General features: G+C 38.9%; 2 protein-coding genes across 2 annotated transcripts; both read right to left on the minus strand.

Moving 5' to 3' along the window:
* Positions 1 to 2552: 2552 nt before the first annotated feature.
* Positions 2553 to 8684, minus strand: LOC311073776 (PTB domain-containing engulfment adapter protein 1; the record flags this gene model as incomplete). The annotated part of the gene is made up of 8 exons (XM_084099726.1): positions 2553 to 3008; positions 4119 to 4191; positions 4574 to 4633; positions 7625 to 7729; positions 8026 to 8163; positions 8260 to 8355; positions 8444 to 8515; positions 8640 to 8684. The coding sequence occupies 8 exons, from the start codon at positions 8682 to 8684 to the stop codon at positions 2959 to 2961; spliced, it is 639 nt and encodes a 212-aa protein (XP_083955852.1). The 3' UTR covers positions 2553 to 2958.
* A 961-nt stretch (positions 8685 to 9645) lies between these two features.
* On the minus strand, positions 9646 to 13613 carry LOC311073777 (tripartite motif-containing protein 72). The gene is made up of 2 exons (XM_084099727.1): positions 12821 to 13613; positions 9646 to 11813 (listed from the first exon to the last, which is right to left on the minus strand). Exons 1-2 carry the CDS (start codon positions 13562 to 13564, stop codon positions 10932 to 10934), a joined length of 1626 nt encoding a protein of 541 aa, XP_083955853.1. The 5' UTR covers positions 13565 to 13613; the 3' UTR covers positions 9646 to 10931.
* Positions 13614 to 19089: the final 5476 nt, after the last annotated feature.

Consider the following 19089-nt stretch of genomic DNA (forward strand, 5'->3'; position numbering starts at 1 on the left):
TTTTTTTATTTATTTATTTTTTTTATGCTGGTTGAAAGTGTCTCTTTACATGATATCAATCACTAAGTTAAGTGGTCTAAGTGTTTACTGTGGAAGGCATGGGACCATAATGTTCGGTAATATTCGGTCCAAATGCAACAATAGGATGTCCTACCCATAGAAATAAATGCTAGATGTCTTATGGCGCAGTCACTTCCGGCATCACCGTTCGGCCATCTTGTCACAGTGAAGCTGTGAATTAAGGTGAGTGATCAGCATGCACACAAATCCTCTTATCTCGCAGAAATCTTGACGGATTTACAAACGGTTTGGTTTCTTACAAACGTTATTAACGTGGCTATAATTCCGAATGCTTAAACATGTATGTTATAATTATTCATATGTATGCAGTGTATGTATGCAGTGTCATAACTACATCTCTGACGTTTATAACAAACCAAACCGTTTGAAAATCGGTATAAAATTGAGCAAGTTATGGTTATTTAAAAGTACATGCACCATTAAATGAGTGAGCGAGCACACTGTGGCAAGATGGCCGCCACGTGCGGACGTTCTCCATTGGCCAGCAGCGCGCACGAGACATCTAGCCTTTATATATGATATCTATGGTCCTACCTACCAGACATCACACGTCATCAGCGCGTTTCATGCTATGCGAGTTAAGTCATCCTGCTGTAACAAGCTCGAGCATTTAAAGCGGCAGACAAGCATGTGCTTAGAATAAACAACAATATCCAAGAAGTCTACTTTGGGCCAATTTGGGCTTATAGGCTACTGTTGACTGTTTTATTGGGTTTTTTTTTTTTTTTTGAATAAGAAGAAGCATTAACTTACTCTTGCCTCGGAGAAAACAACACGGGAATAGCGACAATTGTGCATAAATGACTAATTACAGGGCTTGACTTACAACCTGTGGGCAGTTTTTCTACATCCTTTTGTGAACGTCGTTTTACACTTTTACACTTTACAATCTCTGTATTATGGAGCCCTCTGCTGGTAGGGAATCGTAAGATGGCCGCTCGAACACTTCCGGTGGCTTCACTGCCTGCTGGCAGTTAAGAACGTCATGAGCTATCCAGTCATTATATAGATCAGTGGTAGGAATCTTTGACCGTTTGGCCACGTCTCGCAGCTTTTTCAGCGTTTCGCGCTCGAGACCCAGCCTTCTTTTCCTTTCATCAGCGCTGCGGCTCTGCAGTTGGATACTATTATGCGCGTCTCGTGTTTTCAAGAGCAAAAACACATTCTGTTTGATCACATGCCTTTCACTCAGATGTTAAAAATTGAACATGTGTGAATGGTCTCTTACCCGTAAAAAGCCGGGACGCCGTTGCTTGTGTGAACAGCATATATGTGTATTTACCGGTAAAGTCATTCTAGCAATTTTACGGTAATATACTGTGATTGCTGTGTGAAAGGGGCTATTGTCATGAATTAGGCCTATCCGATTCCAGGAATGAGTTGATGTGCTGCAAAAGGTATAAAGTTATTGTAATAGATCAAAAAAGGATGTGACCTCCTCACAGCAATCATCTATGATGTTGACACCAACCAGATTTAAAGAATGTCCGGCACAGGGCATATAGTGAATTAAACGGTTTTGCATTTGCAGGTATGCTTCAAGTCCGCTATATTAACCTGACATATTGTTTCCATTATCATAGCTTTGTCCACGACAGTTTGACAAGTCCAATCCCATGTCTTGTGTAATGGAGGCCAGCTAGTGTGAGCTGTCCAGGTAAACCTCACCCCCCTGATCTCAAGTGGTGCACTAGTTAGCTCGCCCGCCTCCCATCCCGGAGACGCGGGATCGAGTCCCGCTCGGAGCCGGGCGAGTACGATCTGATGGGCTACACTTGCACCATTTTTAGTACACATTCTGCAAGGCTTGCCCCTGTGTGGCTATAGAGGGGCTCAAATCCCAATAATCTCTCAACTACTTCACCCTGCTGAATGTACAGTCACAGAGAAATATCTGGCCTGATGGATTTGCTGCAATGATGTTCTTAGTTTTCTCGCTCATTAATTAGATAAACTCTTTTTTATAAGTTCTTGTCAAACTCGGCAATCACTTCAAGCAAACCAAGATAATTCCCGTTGTGTGCTGATCCCAGTTTTTCATCATGCCTTTGGAATGGAAGCCAAAATAAAAACCTGACAACAGCTTCGACATGCCTCAAGACCACCTTCCAATAGTTTTGCCGACAAAGCGAAGCATTCACTGAAGATATGGGTTTCTGATAAAGCAAGCATGTGGTGTCGGTGATCAACACTCTTTCTGGGGTTGGATATCCTCTCGGGATGTTTCCAATTAACAGAAGCCGTTAATGAATACATGTGTGTGTGTACTGTGTATAATTATTTTGTATTTACTGTATAAATACACACATATGCATGTATATATTTAAGAAATATTTGCCTGTATATTTATACATAATTTATATTATATATAAATAACACATTTTCTTAAATATATACATGCATATGTGTGTATTTATAAATACAAAATAATTATACACAGTACACACACACATATATTATGTACACACAAACTTTTATTTTGGATGCCCAGCACAAATATATATATAGTCCCTTTAAGGTAAACGTTTACAAGTAGCACTCTGCAGCCTATACATCAGTATTGATTATTTTAATAGTTTTGCAATGGAAGAGTATCATAACAAAGTATGTTTACATTAATATGATAAAATGCAATGTTTTTTCAGTTGGGAACAACTGCCTTATACCAACAAAACACAATTCATAAATGTGTATTTGTTAACCTATGCTCACAGATTAATCTTAAATACAATATTTTTTTAATGATCTCGTCTTGATGTTCCTATAAATAATATTTTTTTGTTGAAGTGTTTGCAGGAGCTCAGTGTTCCAGCATCTGCTGGATGTGTTGTTCAGGAGTCATTTCTGGAGCATTTATCTGACTTTATCTGTTTCCACTCAGAAATTCCTCTCCAAAGGAGCTTTGTCATCTTCTGAAAAGAATCTCACTGAAATAAAAATATTGGACAAATTAAAAGATTGCATACCATCATACATATCAATACCAATACTAAATGTAGCAACATTTGTATGGCTATTGTGAACAGCCATAAGCGTTTATCATAATGTTACAGTTGGATACATGATGGGCACATTAGTAAAGTGTAAGCTTATTTCCTCTTTTTGACATGGAAATATACAGTATATGGATATATATACATGCGGGTGAGCATTATTTAAAGTAGACTTCTACTGATGTTATTAAGAGGTTTTTTACATTAAAATACACACACACAAACACATACATATATCTCTCTGTGTGTGTGTGTGTGTGTGTGTGTGTGTGTGTGTGTGTGTGTGTGTGTGTGTGTGTGTGTGTGTGTGTGTATACAAATATGTGTATCTATTTACAAAACTACTCATGCAGATAATATAATACAGTATTAATGAAATGAAAGGCCACTAAGTGTATTAAATTGAGACACTTTCATGACTGTTTCTTAAAACACTTGAGTACTTTTTTAAAAAGTTCACTTTGTAATAATGTCAAATTAAAAGTTTTATTTTTAAGTACATTTAATATCATTGTTTTAATAATATCTAATCCTGCTTTAAAGAAGTGCACTTATTTTGATATGCTGACTAACATTTTAAAGCACATGTAAAGTACTTGATTATAATTATAGTGTGTTTTTAATATTACATTTCAAGTTAATATATTTTAGATATAAAAAGTAAATTGCACCTCCATCATTACACATGCGTAACTACAAATATATTTGAAATAAAAGTATATTTTAGTTTGTCATTCATGCTTGTCGGCACATTCAGCAGTAACTTTAACCATGTTTCAAACACAATAGAAGTAGTTATGAAGTTACATAAAGATGCAAGTCCTACATTAGTCATTAAAAACACTCTAAAGTTCAACTAATTGCATGTAATATAAATGTAAACTATGAGGCCTTTTAATTTAAATGTAAATAACATGCAGTCAAGTGTCCGAAAACACTTAATTATATTATTTTCATAATATGTACTTTTATAAGTATGTCTTTTGTATGCGTTTAGAGCTTACGTGTGTGTGTGTGTTGTGTTTGTGACTTCTCAACACATACCCTGTCCTGATCGAGATGAAGTCTTATCAATATCCGACTCATTTTCATAAATGTTGTGGACTCCACCAGCGTCCTGTAAGATAAATATCTGTGTCCAGAGAGATCGCCACAGTAAGTGCTACCCATGATGAAAACAATGCTGTAGCTGGATATTATAAATTGATGTGTACATAAACGTATACGTTACAATTTTCTTTTCTAGATAAGAAGTCTCTTAAAGGAATAGTTCAATAGTCGAGCTGAACACCCAAGGTCACTATATAGAAATCTGTAAGTTTTTAAATATTTAACTGTGTGCCTTACAGAAAGCTGTGAGGGTGAGTAATTTATTTTTATTATTCCTTTAAGCTTTGCAGCCGTTATGAGGAGACATGTGTGTGCATCTGTGTTTGTGGTTAAACATGCTTGTGTATGTGTTTTGTAACTGTAGCCTCATAGTCTGACACATAACCCACTTCTCCATTGGCTTGCAGTCTCCTCTTCAGCTCAGCATTTTCTCGCTCCAGTACCTTATTCTGAACAGCAGAGGGAGATCTCAGACAGTTCAAGCATTCAAACAGATACTAGTCAATCAAAACCACTGAGCAAGCAGGCGCGACTTGACCATAGACAGTAAAAGAAAGGACTTGACAAGTTTTCAGTGACATTATGGGTGCTTCTCAAGCAGAAGGCTGCATCCTAATGAGGGTGTGTGCTTCGTAGCAGGGACGTCGTTAGGCCTATTTTAGGGGAGCTGAAGCTACCCCAAAATGTTCCTAAGCCCCCCTAAATGATAATAAGAACAACAATAACAATTCGATTTATCAATAACCGTATCCTTATTCATATTTAGACGCAACAAATGATATATATCCAGCAACAAAAAATAGCCGAAAAGTCGGAAGTTGTGGACCTGTCAACTCTCACGCATTCACCGTGAGACACACGCAATTGACACTTTTCACACACTCTCACGCCACAGATCCATTTTCTCACGCACAGAAAAATCGCGAAGCAAAGAGGACACGGAGACCGACAGACTAGACAGAGCAGGTTACTTTATGATATAAAAGAATCTCAACTCTCAGATTCTGTCAATTTTATTACGAAATTCAAACAATAAATACCATTTTGGCGCTTGTAAATGTTACATGACAGATCCCTAGCGCACGTGAACCGATCATCTCTAATAGTAAAAAAACATGAACACTGTTGAAAGATACAGTAGTAGGCTACAACTTACCGAAATGTATATTCCTCATAGGCCTACATAATATCGATCAATCAGTGTTTTTTATCAGCGTGAAGAGGTCAAGCTGGAGAACAATATGTTACATTTACCTCAGGAAAGCCATTTAATGAACATAATATAGGAAATAGCACGTAGCCTAGCTGGCAAGAAAAAAAGTATTTTGCTAAATATGTGTTCTATATTACATAGGCCTATTTATTATATTTTTACTTATATCATTAAATAAAGTTGTTATTATAATAAAAAACATTATATTTAATTTGAGTTATTTTTAACCTTAAATAATACTACCATCTGATAGGGCTGTCTATGTTTACAACATTAGGTGAGTTGTTTTTTTCTTGAGAAAAATTAACGCCTATCTCGAGTACCTAATATTTATCCAAATGAGTCAATATTAAATCAAATCACAATAATTTAATTTAATTGAAATAATAAAAAAGTGTAGCTTACCAGAAATTGTACCATGCACCATAACATTAACATATCATTTTACACTTGAACCTTAAACCTGAAATGGGCACTTTTTGTGACAGCAACATTTTTTATCAAAGATGTGGCTTAACTTCAGAATTTGAACTAAAATCAGTATTCTTATGATTGCTCTGAACATTTCTGACTAAGTTCAACAAACATTAAATTACTTATTCATAAACTTAAAAAAAATAATTAATAAAAATTGAGACTAGGGTAACAGGGTTGAAGATGGTAACTGGGTTGAAGAGACAAATACAGCGACATATATACATGGTTGTTTTTTTACTCAAATTCACTGTAAGATTTTCTATAAACGCAAGTTACAAATACCCTGGGGGCTAAGCCCCCCCTGTGCTCCAAACCTAGTGACGTCCCTGCTTCGTAGTGCAGTACTTTGGAAGCTTGTACTAAATATTAAAATGTAATTTGAAAAATACTTTATATTAAAAACCTTTAGATTAACTGCCTTTCTTTTAATGCAGAATAGGTAATGACAACCATCTGTGGTCTCCCAGTGGTTTACATTATCACAGTTAAGCATTATGTAATTACTTTACAACAAAACAAAAGAAAACATAATTCTTTTATCTATTCTGTTTTCCAAGGATCCTTCAGACTGAGACATCCTTTGATGGAGCTTGATGACATGTCAGCAGAGATATGCAGTGGCACTAGGGTGCAGCCAGGGCCTATAACTAACTTTTTTACCAGTTATGAAACATAGATTAATCCTTATTAAAGTAAAAAAAAAAAGAAAAAAGTTTGTCTTTTGTTGTTCGATTAACATTAAGGGTACGTTTACATGACAACGATGTAGTTTTCTGCGAACAGACGACACCATTGTCAAAACATTCACACGGAAAACGACTAAAAGCGCTGTATTCTGCTGCTAGGCCATTAGATGGCGATGAAACACTATAGACTGAACAGGTAATACACATGTGCATGACATCATCGTCTTCAGAGATTTTTGTTTTCAGGCACCCAAAACGCTGTTGTCTTGTAAACGAATGGCCAAACGCATAAAAAGTTTTACGTTTTTACGTTCGTGTAAACAGCCCCTAAAAACACAGACAGCAGCCGGACTGTTAGACTGCTGTCCCTTTAAGAGCGAATCTAATATACTGATACTGATACACATGTTTACTTTCTCAGCTGTTTACGTTCACTTAAGACATGTTTACGAGTAAACTTGACAGGCATTTTGACAATTTTGTTTGAATATGTCTGCTCAAGCGCAAGAAGATGTGAAAGAGAGCTCAGGTCAGTATTCGCGGGCTGTCTGAGACACAGATTTCCGGACGCACGCTTCGGATGTTTAGTAACGAATCGAGTTCCCTTTCGCGTCTTTTTGCGCTTGACTGTTAAATTGGCAAGGCTTAAACTTTCGTGACGACGCAGAACTCGTCCCACGTGCATCGTTCATATTTGTTCATGTTTATATTCACTCAATATTGCATTGTTAGAATTCATAAAAATGTTAACCGGCCAACTGGCGATCGACACTGTTTCATATACTCGCCAACACTGATTTTTACTCGCATTTGGCACTTGGCGAGTGTTAATTTTAGGTCCTGGATGCAGCATTCGTGTTGAGAAGCACCAAAAGAGGCAAATACAACCTCTCTGTCTGTAAGAGAATATTATGCCATAAAATGCATCACACCTTACAAAAAAAAAAGTGTGATTTTTCTAACGAAACAGCTGTTTTTAGTGCCGTGTTGAATGTCCATGTTTACATTAGTGCTGGCCTACTACATTAGCCTACATACATTAATATGCTGACTGGTCACTGTACCTTGTGTCTCAGGGCCTCCACCACCAGGTCTCGATCGCCCTGTTGACCTTCATTCTGCTTATACGAGCGGAAAGAGTCGCCAATGACGGACACCAGAAGATGGGACTGAGAAAGAGAAAAAAAAAGCTAAAAATCAACTCTAAAATAAGATTTAACAGATTTCCAAAACTTTAATCCTACATTTATTAGTATAAATAATAATAAATTAAAAACTAAATTCTTATTAAAATGTATTGAAGTTTATAAAATCAAAAAATAGCATACCTACAGTATAAGGCTGATATCAAAACTATTAAAGAGGCACCATCAAAATAAAGTGAAACCCAATTTTGCGGTTTATTCTAGTAAATACTGAGCTAAATGCATAATGTGTCAATGCATTTAAGGTTTCCAGAACTCACAAACTTCTTGCTCTGGAAGATGTAGCAGTGGTGCATGTCTGCCGCTGGGTGTCTGGCTATGAAGCCCAGTACTTTGGGCTGAGACGGATGAACTGCACAGAATGAAACCGAGGGCAGAGCGCAGGAGTACAGCATGAACTGAGAAAAGGAGTGTGAGAGAGAGAGAGAGTGAATGAGGGTGTCGTACACATGCGTATCACTGTCTGAGCTCGAGTACATAGTCCTCAGTCACACCTTGGTTTTATGCTCTAGGATGTCAATGGCAGTTCTGGTCAGAAACAGATGTACTTTAGATTTCTTCATTTTCTCAGCCATCTCTATGTTAGGATCCTAAAAGAGAAGGAAAGTCATAATAATAGGACGCAGGGACACAGGATCAAGTTGTATAATACAGTAGAGCGACATCTATGGTTATCACCTGCAGGGCTTCGACTGCATCTGTCAGAATCTGCATCCCACCTGGACGGACCACCTGGACACGACCCAAAAACTACACACAATCCCCAAACCCCATACGTGAGTGGTTGCAATAAAACATTGTTATTATTTCATATTATTTAGTTCATAAATGCAACAAAACTATTGACTAAAATCTATGACAAGGTGATACTCACTTTAACTGAGAAGAATATTTCACTATCGTCATCTATGTCACTCATTTTCACCACTTTACTGTCTGTCGTCTGTTTAGAAATGACAAAATACACACTTGTAAAGAAGACAAGATGAAATATTTATCAAACATTATTTAAACAATGACATATAGTGGCCTGAAAATATGTGGACACTTCTGGCACTCTTTAAAAAGGCTTAACATTACATAATATCAAGTCGAGAGATATCAGCAAACAAATGCTACTGCGCAGGCTTTTCCCAGAACTAACTTCCCTTTTATTAGTTTATAATGCAAATCACAAGACACAGAAACCACTACATATCCAAAACAACTCATATATTTTGATCACACACACATGAGAAACTGTAAATGCACTTACGTTTGTGGGAGAACTTTGTATCGCTGGGATGATGTCCTCTTCTGCTGTCTTTCAGGGTTGAAGTTGTGTGATGTTAATGGTTAACTATATAAAACTTCTTTTCTTTATGGCACATCAGGCCTGATAACAAGGCTGTTATTACCATCTGTTGTATTGACATTGTGTTGTCATAGCTGTTTATGAACATTTAGCCATACGGACAAGTTAAAGAAACCCTTTACACTTTACACCAATTCTTTCTTCAATAAATGTATACTATAAGCAGCGCAAGTGAGGATAACTGAATTTATTGCAATTTTATTTCGAGTATCAAGAACAGAAAAGGTGTCTCTAACCAGTAGATGGTGCTGTTGTAGATCAAATAATGCCATACTGTATTATCATTTAATAAACAACAACAACAACGAAATCTTACAGAATAAACTAATTTATAAGTCAGAGCCATTCAAGTGATGTGAAATGTATTCAACTAAAACTATCATAAAACCAAACACAATGTGAATGATTGGTTCCAGTGAAACTGTTTCTCAAAAAAGAAAAGAAGAAAGAGAGAAAAAACTGGCTTGGAAGTTGAAATAATCATAAACGTCTAACAGTAAAGGCGCAATCATCCAGAAATGAGTCTAAATTCAATTCAGTTCACATTTATTTGTATAGCGCTTTTCACAATACTCATCGTTTCAAAGCAGCTTTACAGAAAATGAATGTGTCATTACAATTTAGAGAGATCTGTTATCTGAGGTGACTATCTAAGTTATGTACTGTATTTCAGGAATGTTCATATACAAACCACAGCTAAAAAAATATTAATTTAAACAATGTAATAATTTAAGGCAGAAACAATGAGCTCATTGATGTGTTTGTTAACAAATGATTATGACATATAGAAAAATGTAGCATTGGTGCATAAATATATATAGAGAGTCTTAAGTATAATCAGCACATACATAACACATCTGCATCCAGTATCTTCAGTGCTTTACATAATGTCTAGATGTGACCCTCTACATATATTCAGATTTATTGTCACATTATATAGAGAAAAATGCAGAGAGATCATTTTTATGGGAAATTGTTTAACAGACTGAAATGAGTTAAAACTCTTTCAGTAGTGTGACGGTGAAGGTGTGAACAAGTATTTCTTGTTTTACAGGACAAGGTGAGGTACATTTCTTTTTAAGTGGAAGCATACAGACCATACAGGCAATTTTAATAAATAAAATAAATTTGTAGGCATATTTAATAAAACTTAATCTGATCTGTAAATATATGTCTAATCTGTAAATTGTGTAATATGGCCCTGGAGAATGCTGTTCTGTAGCATAATGTTCCTTGTGTACATGCATAGCTCACATTCTGGGTGCCGTTCCTGTCACTACATATTCACATTAGTCTAAGTGAAACTACAAGCAAAAATACCCCAGAGATGTTATCAAACTCACTGGTAATATAATACCCATGCTCTGTTTCTTTAAGAGCATCTGAATTTGATTTTTTCTTTCTTTCCTCAGACATGGAAAGAGTTGAGCTCTGGATAAAACACACTGTCTATGCTGGTGTTACTTTATTTACAATCTCTTTTCTTCAAAGACTCCTATACAGTACTTCAGGCCAAAGAAACTAGACCTCTGGATTGTATTCAAAAATGAATGCTTGATTAGCATATGTACATTTTCAATTGGTAAATTAAGTCTTTAATATCACACTAACATGTCACACATCACACTAACTGCATAAGTACTACTAAGTTGTTAAAAAGTGTTTTTTTTCGTAAATAAATAAAATGTGCATGACGTTCCAAGGCTATCCTTTCCAGGGGTACAGGTTTAGGCATACTAATGCATTAGGAATGATAAAGGGACAAAGAGAATGAAGCAAGAATGTTACATAATGAAAGCATGTTCGTGTCAGTTAAACTCCACTCAAAAGAGTTATCCATGAATCTCCAGAGGTAGAGTGGAGCCCGAACGCAGGATACACTGTGTCCTTGAACATGGCACTGAACGTATGAAGGTGCTGCTTTCGGCCTCCCTGACCTGAGCTGTGGAATGCAATAGTTCCTCCTTCGTAATCCAGGGTCGCTTCGACCTTCTTTGGCGGTATGATCAGCCCGTCGCCCACGGCCACATTAGCCGAGTCATGGCACGCCGTCAGCTTCTTGCTCTTCCACTGCAGCCTCCAAGAGCTGGTGTTATGCCCCAGCCTGCTGTGGTCACCTTTACGTGGGATGCTTTTATAGCACAGTCCCACAGACCACGCGCACCCGGGGCCGACCTCCACCGCCCACATGTGAACTCCGGTGGAGAAACCCTGCGAGCACATGACCTGACTGGCTAAGGAGAAGCGCTCACTGTTATCTCCGGCATTACTGCTCTTAACTCCTGCACACTGCTTGACTGTTTTGAGATCGGTAGACAGCAGAAGGCTGGGATTGGCCGTGGTTGGGTTGAAGGTCAGGTCTAGAGGGTTCATTATGCCGTGAAGGCACTCCAGCAGAAGACTCATCTCGGCGTGGAAGGCATCTGTACGTAGCACAGAGCGCAGTTGCTTGGCATCAGAGGACTCTTGGGAAGGTAGACCAGGAATGGTGACGTTAGCAGCCTGGCGGACCCTCGCTTCAACGGTGAGGTAGTTCTGGATGAAGAGAAACTCTGAGGATTGATTGAGAACATCGCTGGTGCACTGCTGGGCTTCCCGCAGCTGGTGCAGACAACCCTCCAAATCGCATAGATTGGCCTGCCAGCTTTTGTCCCGCGTATGAAGCTTGTCGTCCATCTCGGTGGTCATACGACTCTTAAAACATCACATACAAATAGTGTTAATGTGCTTTACCTCAACATGACTGTATGTCGTCAGCACTGGTCTAGATCTGCTGCTCTCTACATAAATGAGGGTGACATTTATTTGGCATTACTACTAAAATGAAAAGAGACACATCACACACATTGGGCCCCATCATACACCCGGCGCCAGGCCCGACGCAAAGTGTTTTTTTGCTAGTTTCAGCCTGACGCAGTTATCATGTCCTGTGCCACGTTGTTTAAATAGCAAATGCATTTGCGCCCATTTGTTTGTCCATTGCGGCTGGTCTGAAAACGAGGTGTGTTCAGGCGCACTGTTGGCACGTTGCTATTTTCATTTGAAATAGACTGAGCCATTGACCAACAAAAACCTGGTCTAAAGTCAATGGAGCATTTTTTTTGTGTTATTTACAGAGCGTGTTAGTAATGTGCGCCTATAGGCGGGTCCACAACGCGTGCACACTCTGCTTATTACACACACAGGGACACACAGCCGCACACAAACTTGCCAAATATAAAAAGTAAAAGGATTACAATGTAAAAGATTATTATTGTGTACATAAAAATATGGTGGAATCCGGCTTTCCCGTAGATGGTCTACTTGCGCACTTTAACCTCGCTCACGAACAAATCCGTTTGCGCTCTGGAGACACGTTCAGTCTTTCCGCTTACAAATCCCGCCATGGCACGAGCACAACTGGCTTTTAAAGGGAATGGGAGATGAGACTCTGATTGGTTTATTGCACGTTACGCCCAAAACACACCCATTACTCATTAAGATAATAGGGACAACCCTTTTAGACCATGCGCCGGGAGCGCCGACCATTTTTCCCGTCGTTAAACTAGCAAAAGTGGATTCGGACACGCATTAAGGTTACTTGCGCTGTGCGCTTTAGATCATGCGCATAGATCATTAAAATAGGGCCCATTTTGCCTAAACACATCAAACTGAACTAGTTAAAGTGGCATGATTTTACCTCGCTTTTTTATCATTCTTACCTTGTATGTAGTTATAAGTGAAGTCATGTTTTCCAGCAGTATGTTTGCCCTGGCCACCAGCTTATCTTCGGCCTTGTCCGGAGGTCCTTCGTTGGCGCTTTTCACCAGAGCTTCTGTCATCTGTAGCTTGTCAGACACAGACTTCCCCAGTTCCTCAAGAATTCTCGTCATTTCCCCCTTCGCCACCTCGAACGTCTGCACCTCGTGGTGCTGGTGCGTGCCCTCCATCAAGCACTCGGAGCAGAGGAACAGGCGCTCCTGCGTGCACAGGTACTCCGTGACCTTCAAGTGCACCGGGCACCTCTTCCCATCCCGTTCTGCGGGCAGCCCCACTAAGACGTGTAGCGATCGGTGTCGTTCCTCGTGTCTCTTGAGGTGGCTGGGGCACAATGATGTTTCACAGCGTGTGCAGAATTTCACTGCAGCCACTGGATTGTCCAGGCAATGGTCGCATGGCACCGTCTGGCCTCCTCTCAGTCCGCCGTCCGAAGTGGCCGCCAGGAACCCATCCACGATACCGCTGAGCTTGAAGTTCTTGGGAAGAGTCTCCGGGCTGCCGTACTCTTCCCTGCACTCCGGACAACGTTTCGGGGACTTGGGATCTTCTGCGTGGGCAGCATTTTGTATACAACCCAGACAGTAATTGTGTCCACAAGGAAGGGTTACAGGATCACAGTATAGCTGCAAACAGATCGGACAGCTCAACTCCAAAGCAAGACGCTCCTCAGGTTTACTTAGAGACATGTCTACAGGTTCTTAGCGAAGGCACTTCTGTGTGTTGACTATGAGAACTGAGGCACATCAGAGCGGTTACTGGTATAGCTTGTTCTGAGCCTGTACTGCAACATTCCAGGTACAGACACCATTGCCGAGAAATGCAATTGGTTCTACCAGCAACACGAGTTATAGCAACTGACAATGTTCATGGATGAAACAACAACCTCTACTGGAAAATTAAAAATGGATAAATGAAGCGCTGTGGGTATCCGTGCATGTTGATTAGAACCAAGGAAACCAGAGGAACAAAATAAAAATGAAAGCAACGTTTTTACAAAGAACATGTGCCATGCTTCTTGATGTTTATGGTAAACACTAATTCCTCCGTGTGAGGCTCCTTTTGTGCCACATCTGAAAACCTTGAGAGTGCTTCATCCTGTTGCACAAACCAGAAAAGTTTGGTACTTGTGTCAAGGAAAGGATCTGACTGTCTGAAACTGACAGTCACGCTATGGCCCCTTTGAGAGGAAATCAAAATCAAATGGTTTTGATTGTGCTGAAACAGATTAGGACATAATGCTTCACTTTCACCACTTAAATGCATCTCTTGTATTAATCACAGATTGTATTGTAAAGATGAATAAATACGTTTGCTCATGACACATGGGCTTTTTAAATAGGTCCTGTCAGAACACGTTAAAAGACTAAAGTTTGCAAAGCGTCAAATGCAAGTACATTACATGTCTACAGAAAACCTCAAGACTCAGATAAGTGCTCAAGTATTTTTTTAAGATAAGTCAGACAACTGAAGCTCGCTCAGGAGAAACCTCCCATCTGTAGGATATCTCAAATCCCCCAGAAGTCTTGCTGTCATTTGATTTGTGGGAGACGTCCAGGTGTTGTGATCAAAGAGCAAAATCCTCTCACTGTTGTCATCTTGTGAGATTCAGAAAGAATGTGAAATTGCTGCAGGGAATCTTGAACCAAAGTCATGGTGAGATATGTACAAAAGCAGAATGATTATAACAGTAGAACAATACAAATCTGTGCATCAGGTTCAGTCAAAAGCAGTTTGAATTGAAACGTGTCTGACTTTTTGTCTTGTGGAATACAGTCAAAATCTGCATTTTCAAATCAACAAAAATGCATGATGATCACTGGCTGTCAGGTTCAGCCGAAGATAGAATGTGTATTTGTTATTCATTCATTTTAACAAGATCCTCATCGCAACCAGCAGCCTGAAATATATTCTTGGTCCATTTTCTTCACAGAGTTGGGCGTTAAGGAGCAGCTGGGAGTGAAGGCAGAACGCCGCTCTCACTGTCATACATGTCTGCCATCTTGTGGTCTGATACATATCTGATGCATCACAATGAAATTATCAGTTGATTTCTGTTTTATTGAGAACTGATTTAGAGGATGACATAAAGGAAGGGTTTCAAAGTCTGACATCACTAGTGAAAATGCCTCTATGTTGCAATAATTTCTAATTTATTAATAATAAAATCAATATGGGTAAAAAGTTTATTTGAAAAACCAACATGTACAAATCTTTTTGATTTGATTTGATTTGATTTGATTTGATAACGATCCAAAGAGCATCTCTGTGCTTTGGTGGACGCAAGAACATCTGCTCGTCTGTACAAAGAGATTCACAAATATTTCTTCATGTTTGGTTTATTTTCAGTTTAAAGTCAACAAAATCCTAGTTTTTCAACGTTTTTTCTCCTTATGTGTCCAAATGTTCCCACAAATGTAAAACCTACATTTGTAATGAGGAAAACCACAGACTAGAGAATTTCACATTTGCCAAATGTTTACGGATAGTTACTGGATTAGGGTTAGTCTATAGTAATTTGCTTAATTTCAAGTCAACAGTCATGCTATGATATAAAAAAGCAAATGTGCATGTGTTGTGTGTGTATAAACCACAGTTATAAGAAGGATGGAATTGTAATTCTCGTTTAGCCCCAGTTTAAACAGGGGTTCAGTATTCAAAGAGGCCTTTCCTTTCCTCAGTGCTTGTTAAAGCATCCGTGGGCTCTGCAGGTAATAGGGGACCCTAACCCAGCAATAACGTCCACTTTGAAGTGGAAACGCTATTAAATCAACGTATGGCTCCCCTCCTCCCACAGGAACAAACATGAGCCCGACGGAGCAGGGCCTTTCCCCACAAGCTACCACACAGTGCTGCCTCTTAAATTTAATTAGGCTGTAATAAAAAAATTCTGAAACAAAGGTGCGCTAGACTGCAGTACATTCAGGGAAACAATTCTGTGTTCATTCTTTGTAGCTGAACCTTTTTGATGGCGTCTTATATGTCAGACTTGGTCATTAGAGGTTTGCGAAGTGTTTAAAGGGATAGTTCACTCAAAAAATGAATATTCTGTCATCGTTTATTCGCCCTCATGTCGTTCCAAACCCAAAATGACTTTGTTTCTTCTGTGGAACATATAAGAAGATTTTTTTGAAGAATGTTGGTAAGCAAACCGTTTTGGTGACCATTGACTTCCATTGTATATACAAAAAACACAGACATATTTCAAAATATCTTCTTTATGTTCTGCAGAAGAAAGAAAGTCATATATGATTGGAACAACATGGGCGAGGAAATGATCACAGAATTCGCAATTTTGCGATTAAAAATCAAGTTATGTACTTTTTAATTTTGAAAACTGACGTCTTGTCCATTGCAGGTGGCATGATGAACTTTGCTAATTTTAATGTGTGTGTGTCTGTGTGTGTGTCAAGACAAATGTGAGTTGGAAAATGCAGTTTTTAAATTATACACTATCATGCAATAAGTCCAAGAGTACAGTAGTTTTGTTAAAATAAAATAAAAACAGTTCATATTGTTTTTTTAATAGTGTTGGTGTATATGAATCCTCTGTTCATCGACCATAAATCCCTGTTTTCCTTGTACTAGCTGATATGGGCTGTTAATAGCACGGTTATGCTCATCATCCAGATTGCTGGAAGACTGAAGTGATGCATAAAGAGCATCGGACATATGGTGTGATGGGGTTATTGGAAGAATCCTCCGGCCTGGCAGTTATTTTTGTCCAAAAGCATTTACATAAGACTTGAATGAAAAGAACCCATCTTGAATCGGGCAGAAACCAGATGCCCATGCAGACATTAAAAGGTCCTTTGGAGACGCAGCTTCAAAACGAATTTAAGGAAATTCCGCCTGTGCGGAACAAAAGCCCAAAGCTATTTATCCAATATCCATCAGAATTTACAGATCTGTTTAGATCTTTAAAACTGTGTCTGTGCCGTGTGACTTTGCTTTAGTTTGATGTTTGGTCAGCTAATGAAGATCAAGTTTATGATGCCTTTGGCATTTTAATGCTTTGAACGCTAATAATTAAGCTGTTTTTAGAATGTAAATATACTTCATGAGCTCAGAATCAGGGATGTTTCATTTCATGAAAGTCTGTATTTATTTATAAGAGCATTTTTTATGGATCTATGAATGTTCAGAGCAGTCCGATAGTGGACACTTATGACAACTTGCATTTGAATTGCAAAAACAATTAAAAGGCTTTAAACTGAGGATTGTTCATACATGATGCTCTATGAAAGGAAGAGTTCACCTGCAAAAACTGTCAATAAAATCAGTTTATATGTTCATATGAAGCCATACCATAACTTTTTTTATTTATTTTTTTGGAGCTTGACAAAAAGATTTGAGTGAAGATTCTTTAAACTTTCCACCAACACAATAGCAGCAATGCTATTTTATATCATGCTGGAATAAGATGAAGGTGAGTAAATAATGACAGGATTTTCATTTTTGGACTGTTGCTTTAAAAATAACGCCGTAGAGGTCAGACGTAGATTTCTCATGACCTGGAACTAGCTCGATCTCACCTTTTCGCTGATCCCAGCACGACCTCTTGCAGAAACACCTCCATGTTAGGCAGAAGCTCCCCTCCTCCTCGGCGTCTGCCCACAGGAAGTGAGTCCTTTGGGGAGGAAATGGCTCCCAGATGTGTGGAGGTGACCCAGAGCTCTGGAGAGAGGTGAGCGAAGGTCGTCACAAGAAGAAGAACAATAGAGTGTCACAGTCCTCCTTCATCGCAGAAGTGAGAATGGATTGCGTAAGAAAAACTTACATTTGTAACTTCAATTGAAAACATAAAGGGCCGGTTCATCTGCTCATATGCCGCTTACAAAAACTAAAATCAGATGAATTTTAATGTGTTTCTGATGAATGGTGCTTTACACTGGTTATCCTCAACCTATCTGAAGGCATATTAAAGGGTTAGTTCACCCAAGAATGAAAATTATCCTATAATTTACTCACCCTCAAGCCTCATCCAAGGCGTATATGACTTTCTTCTTTCAGCCAAACACAATCGGAGTTATATTAAAAAATATCCTGGCTCTTCCAAGCTTTATAATGACAGTGAATGGAGGATGAGATTTTGAAGCCCATAAAAGTTCATCCATTCATGATAAAAGTAATCCATACGGCTCCAGGGGGTCAATGAAGGCATTCTGAAGCAAAGCGATGCGTTTTTGTTATAAAAATATCCATATTTATAACTTCATAAACTATAATTACTGGCCTCCGGTAACGGCCGTACGCGAGCAAAGTCCCTTTAAGACAAGTCATTTCACTCGGCGGCCATCTTTGAAACGCCTCTCGGGCAGCAAGTGCAGCTCCTGTCTCCAAAACTGTTCGCCAAGCTTACAATTAAATTTCATATTTGAAATCACCAATGAAACCTGACAACTGTCTCGTAAATTTTGTTTCTAGACGCTCGAATCAAAACGTAATTTTTCAGGCTGGATCAAGCTAATACGCAGTGGAAGCGCGTCTGACTGTTTCTATGGAAACCGCAGCTTCTAACAGGCTGTAGTGATGCGATGACGTTACCAATCGCTGATTGGCTCTTATTTAGAAGGCGGGACTTATTCCGCCATATTAATCGTTTCACTTTTCCCCATTCAAAACAATACGACTGATGAATGCGGAAGTGCAGAGGATAGAGCAAAACAAAACACTGGTCATGAATTAGAAGTCTAAAATGAGAATTTTTAAATATAAATGTGGGAGGAGCTTGAGTTTGTTGCCCAGCTCTATTAGTCTGAACCGCGAGAGGCGTCGACTCTCACCTGAGCTTACGCTACTCCTACATCCTACGCCATGCGTCGGGTCAGAGGTCACTCCTCCACCGGAACTAGACTCGCATACGGCCGTTACCGGAAGCCAGTGATTATAGTTTATAAAGTTATAAATATGGATAGTTTTCTTACAAAAACACATTGCATCGATTCAGAAGGCCTTTATTAACCCCTGGAGTCGTATGGATTACTTTTATGATGGAGGATGCACTTTTTGGACTTCTAAAACTTACTAAACTTAATTAAAGTGACCATTCACTCCCATTATAAAGCTTGGAAGAGCCAGGATATTTTTTTATATAACTCTGATTGTGTTTGGCTGAAAGAAGAAAGTCATATACGCCTAGGATGAGGCTTGAGGGTGAGTCAATCATAAGATCATTTTTAATTTTTGGGTGAACTATCCCTTTAACTGCATA

This window comes from Abramis brama (assembly GCF_963993115.1).
Source record: "Abramis brama genome assembly, chromosome: 22".
Classification (NCBI taxonomy): Eukaryota; Metazoa; Chordata; class Actinopteri; order Cypriniformes; family Leuciscidae; genus Abramis; species Abramis brama.

Bases quoted from the DNA above. Each gene is read 5' to 3' on its own strand.
- LOC311073777 (XM_084099727.1), bottom strand. From the start codon at position 13,564: ATGTCTCTAAGTAAACCTGAGGAGCGTCTTGCTTTGGAGTTGAGCTGT. The intron at 11,814-12,820 runs GTAAGAATGATA...TGATGTTTTAAG, and splicing joins CACTTATAACTACATACAAG to AGTCGTATGACCACCGAGAT.